This window comes from Mytilus galloprovincialis, chromosome 3, assembly GCF_965363235.1.
Source record: "Mytilus galloprovincialis chromosome 3, xbMytGall1.hap1.1, whole genome shotgun sequence".
Classification (NCBI taxonomy): Eukaryota; Metazoa; Mollusca; class Bivalvia; order Mytilida; family Mytilidae; genus Mytilus; species Mytilus galloprovincialis.
In genome coordinates, this window is record NC_134840.1 from 5,444,617 (window position 1) to 5,458,976 (window position 14,360).

The 14,360-nt window shown below is 31.9% G+C and overlaps 1 protein-coding gene and 2 long non-coding RNA genes across 3 annotated transcripts in view; 1 reads left to right on the forward strand and 2 right to left on the reverse strand.

Moving 5' to 3' along the window:
* Window positions 1–451: 451 nt before the first annotated feature.
* Window positions 452–4,930, reverse strand: LOC143067026 (uncharacterized). Its single transcript, XR_012975830.1, has 3 exons — window positions 4,563–4,930; window positions 2,101–2,259; window positions 452–1,451 (listed from the first exon to the last, which is right to left on the reverse strand). It is a non-coding gene; the product is annotated as an uncharacterized LOC143067026 (long non-coding RNA).
* Window positions 2,858–6,943, forward strand: LOC143067027 (uncharacterized). The gene is made up of 2 exons (XR_012975831.1): window positions 2,858–2,996; window positions 6,267–6,943. It is a non-coding gene; the product is annotated as an uncharacterized LOC143067027 (long non-coding RNA).
* LOC143067025 (nidogen-2-like) overlaps window positions 6,585–14,360 on the reverse strand; it is a 78,575-nt gene continuing 70,799 nt past the window's right edge. The window contains exons 25-26 of the mRNA XM_076239960.1: window positions 9,692–9,833; window positions 6,585–8,935 (exon numbers count right to left, since the gene is read on the reverse strand). Coding sequence (XP_076096075.1) covers window positions 9,694–9,833 — 140 coding nt within the window. The 3' untranslated portion in view covers window positions 6,585–8,935; window positions 9,692–9,693. The remainder of the gene's footprint in view (window positions 8,936–9,691; window positions 9,834–14,360) is intronic.

The window sequence follows — 14,360 nt, forward strand, 5'->3', positions numbered from 1 at the left end:
TTTATAGGGATTAAGATTATAACATAATGTTGACTGTTGTATTCCTATTTTGACATTTTACCAATTATTATGTCTGTTTGTTTTGTTCACACAAGTGAGAGGTTTAGCTAGCTATAAAATTAGGTTTAATTCACACTTTTCTATATAAGAAAATGCCTGTACCCAGTCAGGAATTAACAGCTGTTATCCATTCGTTTGATGTGTATGATCTTTTGATTTTGCCATAAGTGACTTTCCGTTTTGAATTTTCCTCCGAGTTCGGTATTTTTTGTGTTTTTACATTTTCGCACGACAAATTCGTCTTTCCTAGGGGTGAACTTAAATTCTGTATAAGGATGCGAGATAAACGTCTAGTTAACAGCTATACTGTTTATGACAAGACAAAGACTGGCATTGCTTTTTGATTTAATTATAATAAGGTAGACAGTTGTATGTGTATACAGTAAGTAAGTAAGTTAGTAAATTGTTTATTATAGTGACATGTGTAAATCAGCATAACTATATAAATTTGTACAAAATAAAATTACATATATAATACACCCGGCCCAATGGACCAATAAGTCACCTTTTACATTTAGTTCAATATAAATGTTCTAATATCACGTGTCAATTGCAAATTTAAATTGAAATACAGATAATTATAGATTAAGAATTAACGATTGTAAAAGTTCATATATTATTCATCTAAAGTTTGTGAAAAAGTTTAAGAATGTTATGTAGAGAAAACTGTTTTTTTTTTTCTACGGAAAAGTGACGCTGCTATACAATTAATAATATTAATCTATTTTTTTACATTTTTTTTTATATTGCCACCTCAAGCTACAGGTTACATGTATAAAATCATTGGAATGATAAACAACTTTCCTAACTATATAATATTTAAGGCTTTACTCGGCCTGGTGATAGCAACTAAATGTCATAAACCGTCTATAGTTAACAGTGGTACATTAATTTTTACAGCAGCACATTATATAGATTAATGTAGCACATTGTAGTTTAAAGTAGCACATTGACTTTAAAGTAGCACATTGTAGATTAATGTAGCACATTGTAGTTTAAAGTAGCTCATTGTAGTTTAAAGTTGCACATTGTAGTTTACAGTAGTACATTGCAGCACATATTAGTTGATAGCAGCAACATAAACAAAAATAATCTAAAGCAAGCTTTCGCGTTCTACTCCCCGCCGTGTACTTTAAAAAAAGCTTTCGCGTAATACTCTCCACTGAACATTAAACAAACTATTACATAAATGAAATAAACTGGTATCGTAACTCATCACAAAATATTATAAATTGTCATTATAAATCCTATCAAACTAAAAGTAGATTTCACTGATTGCTGTCCATTGCATCCGTAGTCAAAACAATTCCAGTAAGTTGCACCATAAACCTCTATTTCTTCTTCGGGTTTGAATCCATCGGTATAGTAACAGCTTCGAATAATCACTGCCCCTGAAAAAGTACAAATAAAAAATCGTCATTGCTAAGTAAAAAAAACTGTAACAAAGTTGAATCATGATAAAAAGATTTAAAATCCGTTATACTGACTCAATTGTTATTTTTACAGGTCTTCAATTGGTTAACAATGTAATATGCAATGCAAGTGTAGAACCTCTGGTCTACGGTCCGTTTTTTTTTTTTTTTTTTTTTTTCATTTTGTTTCATTTATATGTGTCGGAGTTTAGTGTGTTGTCCACTTTCGCTGAACCAGTATACATTCTTGTTTAGGGACCAGTTGAGCCTTCGGTTCGGGATTTTCTCACTGTTTTGAAGATTCATTGGTGGCCTTGGCCTGTTTTCTGTCATTAGTAATCAAATATTATTTGTTCTCTGCCATCTTTAAGACTTAATTACGTTATCTGAATTGTTATGTGGATGCTGAATCATTATATTGATTGGAGGTCATTGTTTCTGTGGTAACAATTAAATGCGACTTATTTCATTAATACTAGTGTGGAATTTAATGAGGAAGTTTTAGCTATGTCTCAAACATTGACTTTTCTTCTGACATTGTAACTGCTCGGCATACGACCCCATCCTGTTTCGGGTTAAACTATTTTTTTGGTTTATTTTTCTGTGTTTTTCTTTTAATATGTCTTACCTTTATACGGTTGAACCTTGTTAACCTCTTTCCTACAGGAAACAGTCATACTTTCGTCCGACATATTGCAAGGTTTCAGGAATTTGTTGTCTTTTCCTCCAAATTCATCTGCACACAATGGCTGCATATCTGATCGACATTCATGGCAACTAAACTCATCTAAGAGCAAATATCATCAAATGTTATGAGCACAAATAAATGATAACGGTGTTTGTAGCTATTATAATAAAATATATTGTCAAGTAATGATAATGGTGTTTGTAGCTATTATAATAAAATATATTGTCAAGCAATGATAACGGTGTTTGTAGCTATTATAATAAAATATATTGTCAAGCAATGATAATGGTGTTTGTAGTTATTATAATAAAATATATTGTCAAGCAATGATAATGGTGTTTGTAGTTATTATAATAAAATATATTGTCAAGCAATGATAATGGTGTTTGTAGTTATTATAATAAAATATATTGTCAAGCAATGATAATGGTGTTTGTAGTTATTATAATAAAATATATTGTCAAGCAATGATTATGGTGTTTGTAGTTATGAAAATAAAATATATTGTCAAGCAATGATAATGGTGTTTGTAGTTATTATAATATCTATTAGCAAGCAACAAAAAAGTGTAAACTAAGATGTAGCACAAATATTATGGTGTTTGTTACTGGTCAGATTGTCTTAGTGTTTATTTGGGGGGGGGGGGGAGTATTTCTTTTGTGTTTCAAGTACATGTCTTTCTGTTATGGGTGGATGTTAGATCATGTCAAGCTATATATTCCTCATTTCCATGCCAGGGCCGACATTGTCCATGGACACAATGGAGCATGCGACATGGGTTTTCATTTGTTCATATATGCACCTTCAAACAACAGGCTATGAATGAAAACACGATGGTGAATATTTCTATAGATTACAATGCCATTTTAATAGTAAAAGATATACAAAATCAATTGATCAAATTGTGTTTCTATTTGATGCAGATTAATCATAAAATTGATGGTGTTTCAAATAACGAATGGAATGACTAAACGTATAACATTGGGGATTTGTTGATTGTTTATATAACAGCATTTCACATACGGCGTTGTTCTAGTATCTGCACACTACTCAATACTATTGATATATCTATATCATATTGGAATAATGTTTGTAGGCTTATACCGCTGAAATAGGTATATTTATCTCTTAGTCTTTTGTGATATTCAAGTTAAGAAAATAGTATAGAATCTGAAACCTTTGCTGAAGGTCATATATATGGTGGACTTTCTTTTAGAGGGAGCTGAAATCACTGCCACAACCCACAGACAAGTTTGACCACATAATCCGTATAAAGATGTTTTATTTTAAACATATATTCAATTTTGTCGCGAATCAGCAAACACATACCGTCGATAATATTCTATAATTGCTCACATCCAATTCATTTGAACTTTAGTTGATAGTATCACTGGCAATCGTACCACATCCATTAATTTTTATTTATCAAAATACATTTTTTGTTATAAAAACATAAAAAAGATCAGGACAGGGTATTAAAATATGGCCATTCTGGATGTCTTCCCCCTGGAATAAATGTCATATGCTAAGCAGAGGGTCGCCGTATGTAGGCTTCTCCGCTCAGTTGTAATGGGGACTTTAACTCCGACGCCTCGTGGGAACCTTTATAATAACTATTTGATAGGTCCATAGGTAGCTTAAATTATTGCACGGAACAATATATGACCTATTCAATATACACTCAGTTTACACTGGTCTTCGAAAACGTTCTACCCCAGCCAACTTACTTTTGGTTAATCATGTCTTTTTCCTAGTCCTGCATGTTTGAAATATTTGCCACTTGTCGTTAAACAAACTTATACGGTGTAACATATATTCTATGGTTCATAAATTTCGATTTAGAAGTGTACGATTTAGAAGTGTTTGATGTGAAGTATATATGCTACAGTCAGTTTTTGCAAAATGAGATTTACTGTGGAAGTTCCCAGTTAAAATATATGTGGAATTCACATGTTTAATTATTGTTTAGATGATGCCGATTTTAGTGTGGTTCTGGGAAACTACATTAGATTTACTCGTAGCTAGTAATAACTAGAATAATACATAGACAGACATTAAGTAGGAATATCATACCCATGATCAAATCAATTCAGATCAGATTTGAAATCAAGTGATATATATATATATCTGAATCGCTAAGAATTATTAACATTATTAAAACCTTATTTCTAAAATATTTTACATTTATACATATCATATGCTACCATGCAAGATTTATCATTTTTCTTTCCCTTATTGCGTTTTATAGCTGTTTACCATATAAAACTATAAGTTAACTTAATTGATTTGACCTTCATTGTTTTGTTTCAATCGATCTCAAAGACATAAAAGCAAAGACAATTTATTCATAATGAGAACAGCAAATTACGTCATTATTGGAACAAATGTAAATTTGTATTTACCTGTTTTACATAAAACTGTTCCAATTGCACACAGGCAGATAAACACACACAGAAGAATTCCATCCATTCTTTTTTTACTATGCATGCGATAATGTACGTGCGCACATTACAATTCAAAGGGGCTCTTGTGGGAGAATAATAATAACTTTCAATAAGTTGTATGAAGATTATATCCTTGTCACGTCCTTATGTTATAATGAACCCAATCTTCACAGGTGTCAAATGAAAAGACATACATTTGACTTAGAATTCCGTCGTAAAAAGAACGCATTAACCAGTAAATATCGATGTAATATAATTCCTTGATTTCTAAAACCGTTTTATGTATAGATATTGGAAATTATGCTATGACAATTATATGGAGATAACATCTATCCGTTAAGAACAAGCAGTGTAATATAGAGCGAGTGGCATCATGTGTATGGATTTTTGTAAATTAGATTTCCGACATGCAGACAAGTAAATGTCAGCTGCAATAGAAACTGCAATTTTCTCAGTCAGTTAGTATAGCAACTAAGAATATCCAGTGTGTACAGAAATGGTCTTATCCATGTTTACCTCATTTAAATGCTCTGAACAAATAGAACTAATTCCTTTGTGCCAAGAATAAAATTTTGGCACATATTTTGATATTTTATTGTCTTTGTTGGTGCATAAACACATATACAATTTATATTTTATCATATGTTTTTCTATGTTGTGATGTTGCACTATTGTTTCAGAAAAAGGGAGAAGGTTTGGTACCATTAAAACGTTTAATCCCACTGCAAATGTTTTCACCTGTCCTAAGTCAGGAATCTTATGTACAGTAGTTGTCGTTTTATGTAATTATACGTGTTTCTCGTTTCTCGTTTTTTATATATATTAGACCGTTGGTTTTCCCGTTTGAATGGTTTTACACTAGTTATTTTAGTACCCTTTAAAGCTTGTTGTTCAGTGTGAGCCAAGGCTCCGTGTTGAAGACCGTACATTGACCTATAATGGTTTACTTTTATAAATTGTAATTTGGATGGAGAGTTGTCTCATTGGCACTCATATCACATCTTCCTATATCTACATATGTCTTTGGATGGTAAAAAGTTTCTTAATTTAGTACTTCAACACGCAGGATCTAAACTATGTATATAAATCAAAATATGATGGTGTCTTCTTCTAAACACATGTCCGATACAAAACCATCTGAAAGCAAGCTATGGTGGGTTCGTGAAAATGAGGTCAATGACAATAGATATATGACAAATGGAAACTTCAGATAATAGATCACCTGCATACTTTATATGAAGCATCCAGTCTTGTAGCTTCTGAAATAATTATCTTTATACACATATGTTCCAGTCATGGCCACTAGGGTAGCATATTACCTATGTGTCCCATTAGATTGTCATGAAAAATGTATGAAATACTTTCCACTGGGCATTAAGCAACGACAGTCACATTTTAAGACTTTTGTTGCAGTCAAAACAAAAGCCCAATTAAATCTAATGTTTCACCTGACTCAAATTTTATGGTTTCCCTTGCTACATGATTACCAGTAAATTGAATACTTCAGACTTGTGTCATAGTGATCTTAAGAGGACTTCTAAATACCTTTAATTTTTTTAAACCAAACTACGAGTAGAAATATAACACCATTAGTAAGAGAAAGTGGATATTTACAGCCTTTTATCAGTACAGTATCACTAATTAAAACTCCACTACCTACAGGTTTAAATAGATCTCCAAACAACAAGGCAAACACCAAGATGGGCATGAAACAAAACCACACCTACAGGTTTAAATAGATCTTCAAACAGCAAGGCAAACACCAAGATGGGCATGAAAAAACACCACACCTACAGGTTTAAACATATCTTCAAACAACAAGGCAAGCACCAAGATGGACATGAAACAACACCACACCTACAGGTTTAAATATATCTTCAAAGAGCAAGGCATGCACCAAGATGGACATGAAACTAAAGTTTCCATCTTTGATCCAGATGGTACTGACCAAAGAGGTTATAGAAAATAAAAACAAATATCAAAAGTGATGTAACATTTTTATTGAGCATTAGAATTTATCAGGATGCAGTGCAATATCATATTTTAGTAACAGCCTTAACTTCATACCACTAGTATTACTTTTAACACATATGGGTACTATTGAAATGTTTTTGAAAACATGGATTATAACTAAAGAATTCTACAATATACAATACAAATACAACTACTCTCCCAATATTAGGTCGAAAAGCTAAATATATGGGGGCAGATTCAGTGCACATCAGATGCAAACCTCATTAAATCAGAAAAAATATTGTTGATTTGCACGGATTTGTTTTTATGCTGTTGCCTTACTTGGTAGATCATAATTTTTAGGGTTCCACCTCCTAAGCATTAAATCCTGGAGGTGCTCTTGTTATAAGTTTTAAAATGAGTCTATTTGAGCAGAATAAATCAAGATGAGCATGATGTTTTGAGTATTCTTTGGCAAACAGAATGTAAAAAAATACAAAATTAATATGAAATCATACTGACACTTAAATAGACACCAGCTTTTAACATTAAACAAATGCTAAGTTTCAGAAGAGAACAAGAAAAAATTTCCAAATTGGATTTCACAAAACATAAATACCTACAACTAAATCTGAAGTTTCAGATATTTACAAATGTTTTTGTAAAAGAGATTCAAACCTGTATCATTTCCTGGTATATTTTTAAAACTTTCTTTCTTGCTTGCATCTTTTTTGTATGCAAGGTAACATTTTGTATATCAAGAAAGGAGATTTCGTAAATTTCTTTTATACACCATGATGAAACTTTTCATAATTTCCTGGGTGCTACTGAGCCAATCGAGGCGAAGAATTAAGTGGAAATTTATCGTTTAAAAAATACCACCAGTTCTTGTATAAAACAAATGGTAAAATGGTTTTCTAGACTAGTATGGTTATCATTTTATAACTTGAATATCTGAGTATAAAATATCAATAATAAATAGCATGAGATTGGCTGATTATATTTATACTCAGATGTAAAATCATGTCATGGGGACACTAAGTACTTTTAGTGTTAAAAAGTCTAGCTGATGATGCTAAACCTATTATTATATTTATACTCAGATGTAAAATCATGTCATGTGGACACTAAGGTACTTATAGTGTTAAAAAGTCTAGCTGATGATGCTAAACCTATTATTATATTTATACTCAGATGTAAAATCATGTCATGTGGACACCAAGTACTTATAGTGTTAAAAAGTCTAGCTGATGATGCTAAACCTATTATTATATTTATACTCAGATGTAAAATCATGTCATGTGGACACCAAGTACTTTTAGTGTTAAAAAGTCTAGCTGATGATGCTAAACCTATTATTATATTTATACTCAGATGTAAAATCATGTCATGTGGACACTAAGAACTTTTAGTGTTAAAAAGTCTAGCTGATGATGCTAAACCTATTATTTGTTCATCATATATATGTTTTCTTTAGTGCTGTTGGACAGTGTTTTATTGTTTTGAAAGGAACAGGAACAACAATTTAAAGAGTAACAAATATTCATACATAGCACACATTTGACATTACATTTAAAAAAAAACTTAAAATATCAAATCGAGGAGTATGCAGCTACAAGTGCTTCTTTACAGATTAATAAAAAGATGGATTTGTATATAGGTTAAAATAATATCAATAATTACATGTAAAAGAACACAAACAAAATAAAAAAGTAAGTTCTTCTTCATAGAGATCTAAAATTTGTTCAGATATAATTCTTGATAGGGACTATATTTTGGCACTAAATTTATGCATACAAACATATATATTGAGTATTTTAATACAAATTATACAATATGTTTATACATCAGATCTTGTTATCATATTGTACCACCTTAAAACATATTATCTACAAAGAATGTAAAGGAAATAAAAAAAAACACACTATGCTTTACTGAAGTTTTTATAACATGAGACTTTATATACAGACTTGATCCAAAAAACATTTTGATCTCAAATTGTTCGATTTTCCCATGATGTTAAAAAAAATTGGTGTATTTTTTCTTCTGTATGTTGCATTTAAACTTTTTCATAGGAATATTAACTTTTTTTTTATAAGCCAAAACAAGATAAGATTTGGTAAAAAAAAAAGAGTCTGAAATAGTTAAATCAATATTAGAATGTAAATAGTTTTTCACTCAAAAGCTATGAGAATGACAAACAAAAAGATTTAACTCAATATAATACTATTTAACATGTAGATAATACCTAGGAACTCTATATGAACATGATTTGTTTTGCATATAACTACTATAACTAACAATACACATCTTTGGTTTAACAATTTTGTCATCTATTGATTTTTTTTATCATCTTCTCTATGCGGTCAATGATTAACCTGTAAAAGCAAATGAAATCAATATTAGTTATGAATTAGGTTTTTAGATATCAAAATATATATTTTTTATGGTGTATAATGTATGAAGTTGTTTTGAAGTAGAAAAGTGTCTTAAAACTGTTACTTACCATTACATTAGAGGATTTTTGCATCTAAATTCAATTACTTTTCAGGTGATATTTTTTTTTTGCAAATTGGCTTGCAGTGTACAGCTAGTCCAAATTGTATCATGCTTAACTAGTAGTTACCAGTGGCTTGTTAACTTCAAATTCTTTACATCGATTGAGAATTTGTATTTTTGCTTTAAGGTGGTACATAATTCTACAGTGAGATAACTCTGCTGAACATTTTAACCATGTTCTATTAAGACAATATTAGGCATCTCAATGATCATATTAGTGTTGGTAAAACTACTATATAGCCAATCATTTTTTATTTCTGATAAAGTGTGTGGTTCAAGTTCATACCCGTAGCCAGGGGGGTTGGGGGTTCAGACGAACCCCCCCTTGAAAACAAATAAGCACTGTTAAAGTCAACTTTCTGTTCGAATTGTGACTGTTAAAGTCGAATTCATGGGTCCAAATAACCCCCCTTGAAAATTTCTGGCTATGGGCATGATTTTTTTTTTTTATCAAAGAAAAAATATTTTGTAAAATAAATTTTATGTAAAAAAATAATTTTAGTCAAGGTGTTAGGTACAACCATAATTCTTCAAAAAATCAAAACACTATGTGCCTTTTTAAACTTTAAACTCACGTTTATCTTTTTCTAAGTAGAGCTACTTGATTACAGCTCTCGGGATCTATATCATCAGGACAAGTACAGGTTCTACCACCATTAGGGCTGGGTAAACACAGGAATGTACAGCCTCCATTGTTCCTGGCACACGCATTGTTTACTGGAAAAATAAATAGTCACATCAAAACTAATCCGTGTGTAGCAAATACAACAATGGTTAGAAAAATCATTTTCTTACATATTTATAGGTTTAAGTTACAATATGTAAACACAAGAGTGCACATGCTGAAATGTCTCGCCTTCTATACTAATCATTGATATTATGTTGATAGTCCTAAGTATAAAGCTAAGCTTTATTACAACTGTCACATAAACTTAACATTAACCAAGATAACTAAACAAAGACCAATGAACCTTGAAAAAGAGGTCCAGGTCAGATGAACCATGCCAGGCAGACAGGTACAGCTAAAAATGCTTCTATACAACATATATAGTTGACACATTACTTATAGTTTAAGAAAAATAGACCAAAACACAAAAACTTAACACTGTGCAATGAACCGTGAAAATGAGGTCACGGTTAAACAAGTGAAACTGCGAGCTACTGCTCACTGATGATACCCCCGCCGCAAGTGGATAATATTAATAGTGTAAAAATATGCAAGTGTTCGGTAAACAGGAAGTTGTCAAGTGATGAATCTGAAAACGCATCACACGGTATGGCTAACATATATAAATGTTGATACCAAATTACAGAAAGGGTGGATGTGTAGTTCCTGAGAAAAATGTGACGAAAGTTTCATGGGACGGACTGACTGACGGACGGACTGACGGACGGACTGACGGATGGACTGACGGACTGACGGACAGACAGAGGTAAAACAGTATACCCCCCCTTTTTTAAAGCGGGGGTATAATAAAGCGGGGGTATAATAAAACCTGCTCGACTGACATAAAGATCATAAAATATTTCCATACACCAAATATAGTTGACCTATGGCATATAGCATTAGATAACCAGGTGCTCCGCAGGGCGCAGCTTTGTACGACTGCAGAGGTCGATCCCTGAACAGTTGGGGCAGGTATGGACAAAACATTTAAGCGTGATGCAGCTCTGAATTTGGATTGTGATCAAATTTTTGACATTATATGGGTTTTTTACACAAAACAAATGTCAAGATTTTACAAATCAAAGATTTCTTCTTCAAACTTATTTAAATCTAAAATTAAATAGTTGACACAGCATAGGTTTCTGACACAGAATGAATGTGGTCTAATGAACTTACAGCTTTTACATTAATGCCAGTAAGACAAATCTTTGTTTGGCTTGCTTGCTTTGTTTGTTTTAATGTTTGCTCAAGCATGGTAATTAAGATAGGCGGGGCTTCAGCTTGTATACATCATACTTAAATTTTATTGGACGTTATGTTGGAGGTTAAGGACAATAGATTTTAAAACATCACATGATACATATTCTCACATGTTTCCTTACCTGTAAATATACAATACAGACAGGTTTCTACTTCGTCGAAATTATCTTTCTATTGCGCCAGTTCATTTTCACAATCGTAGAAACGGAAGACATTTTTTTTTCAGAGATCCAACTTAAAGACTGTCGTCAAGCACTTTTAGTAAAATAGCTATTCGAACACACCTACTCCAATTTTGTGATCAATTGGATAGGTATTTCACTTGACCCCTATATTTCATCTTTTAGTACTGTGATTTTTTTTTTATGTTATAAAGTCAACCTGTAGCTTTGCTATATAAAATGATAGAGTCTGAAGCGAGATGATGTATCAAATACTCTTGTTTTGTACATTTTTAAGACAAAATATTCATCTCAAACACACCCTAACATAAAAAAGGTGCACTCGATTTTCTCTTTTTGATACAATTGTTTCCCAGTTTTTGGAATATTTTCTTGAGTTGCATAGTCGAAGGACAGACATGGAAATAACTGACTGAACTAATAGATTGGTATGTTATAAAAACAATATTAGGTCAATTAATGTTGAAGGCCAGTTTCTCAGCCTCATACAAGAAAAAAGTTTATATTTTTCTTTCATTGACAAATTATTGTATTTTTACAGGTGAGAAAACATGTGAGAATATTTGTCATGTGATGTTTTAAAATTAAGTGTCCTTAACCTCAGACATAACGTCCAATACAATCTAAGTATGATGTATACAAGCTGAAGCCCCGCCTATCTTAATTACCATGCTTGAGCAAACACTGATATAAATAAAGCAAGCAAGCCAAACAAAGATTTGTCTTGCTAGCATTAATGTAAAAGCTGTAAAATTTTTTTTGCTTTTGAGCAATTCACTATGCTATTGAATATTAATCCTGTCAAAAAAATGTTTGAAGAAATTTTCTTTTTATTTATGAAATCTGAAATGAGAACAAGAATGGACACAACTTTTAAGTTTGATACAGCTATAAATGTGGATTGTGATTAAATAGTTGACACAACATAAGTTTATGTCACATTATGAATTTGGTTTAAGAAATGAAAATTAGAATTTAAAGTTTTTAAATTTAATATTAAACTACTGTATTATGGTTCAATATCCAAAATGTAAATAGTCATGTCTGGCAAATGTCCAACATACATTATCTAAAAACATTTTAGATAAGATAAGGAAAAAAAGCTTCATCAGCAACATTTTATATTGGCAAATTTCCAATGAAGTTATTTACATAAAGTTATTGGCAAATAAAAATAGAAAATGACATCATAGTCATGTCTGGCAAATTTCCAACATATATTATCAACTACTATTCTATACAAAGAAAGATAACTCCAATTGAAAATTAATTGCTATTGCACAATATTGTGCAATTAGATATTTCTTGCTATTGTGCAATACTGTGCAATTGAAAATTTCTTGCTATTGCACAATACTTGATATGGAATCCTGATTTGGACCAACTTGAAAATTGGGCCCATAATCAAAAATCAAAGTACATGTTTAGATAACGCATATCAAATAAGCCCAAGAATTTAATTTTTGTTAAAATCAAACTTTAATTTAATTTTGGACCCTTTGGACCTTAATGTAGACCAATTTGAAAACTGGACCAAAAATTAAGAATCTACATACACAGTTAGATTTGGCATATCAAAGAACCCATTTATTCAATTTTTGATGAAATCAAACAAAGTTTAATTTTGGACCCCCATTTGGACCAACTTGAAAACTAGGCCAATAATTAAAAATCTAAGTACATTTTTAAATTCATGGACGTCAAGTTGGTTACTTATTCCCTATTCCCTATTCGTTACCTATTCCCTATTCGTTACCTATTCGTTACCTATTCCCTATTCCCTATTCGTTACCTATTCGTTACTTATTCCCTATTCCTTATTCGTTACTTATTCGATTTTTAATATCCTTCCCCCTTTTTAATTGTTTATACTCTTATATCTGGTAATAGTTCTAAATTTGTTGAGGTAAAATGATCTTTTTATGACCTATTTATATGTGTTTGTGCTCAACCGATCCTTTTACTTTATGTTCGGTACTCATTTGTTCCTTCTTTGATTTTTATACGTTCTACCTTTTAACTGCTTTATGTCCGTATGTTTGAAGATGGATCTTGGTTCGAAGCAATGAAATCACCGTGTTAGCGCTTGTATAAAAAAGAAGATGTGGTATGATTGACAATGAGACAACACCCCACAATAGACCAAAATGACACAGAAATTATCAACTATAGGTCACTGTACGGCTTTCAACAATGAGCATAGCCCAAACCGTGTAGTCACCTATAAAAGGTCCAGACATGACAACCTCATACAATTCAAACAACAAAACTAACGGCCGTATTTCATATACAAAAAAATAAACGGAAAACAAATATGTAACACAAAAACAAATGATAACTACTTAATTTCAGGCTCTTGTCTAGGGACAGGCACATACTAACATAATGTGGTGGGGTTAAACATGTTAGCAGGGTGTACATCGTTTCGGAGCATGCTATTACCTTGTTTAATTCGTTCCATCACTCGCTTATAATTCGCTTATAGTACGTGTATCATACGTTGCACCTTTTAAAACATGATTTTCAATTGTTTTGTTGTCTCTGGTGGTAGATTTGGGTTCTTAGAGGTGATATAACTCTATCAGCGCATATGTACCCGTTCCAGCGCTCGGATAATACCCTGTTAAATATTCGTTACTTATTCGCTTTTAATACGTTTGTTGTACGTTGCACCTTTTAGAAAAGGATTTTCAATTGTGTTCATATCTCTGTTGGTAATAATGTGTTCTTATAGATGAAATACCCCTATTATCGCTTATGTACCCGTTCCAACGCTCGGATAATACCCTGTTACTTATTCGTTCCTTATTCGCTATTAATGCGCGGGATATACGTTGCACCTTGAAATAAATCGTTTTTTAATTGTGTTCATGTCTCTGGTGGTAACAATGTGTTCTTAGAGATGAAATGACCCTATTAGCGCGCATGTACCCGTTCCAGCACTCGGTTAATACCCTGTTACCTATTCGTTACCTATTCACTTATCATACGTTTGTTGTACGTTGCACCTTTTAGAAAAGGATTTTCAATTGTGTCCATGTCTCTGGTGGTAACAATGTGTTCTTAGAGATGAAATGACCCTATTAGAGGGCATGTACCCGTTCCAGCGCTCGGTTAATACCCTGTTACCTATTC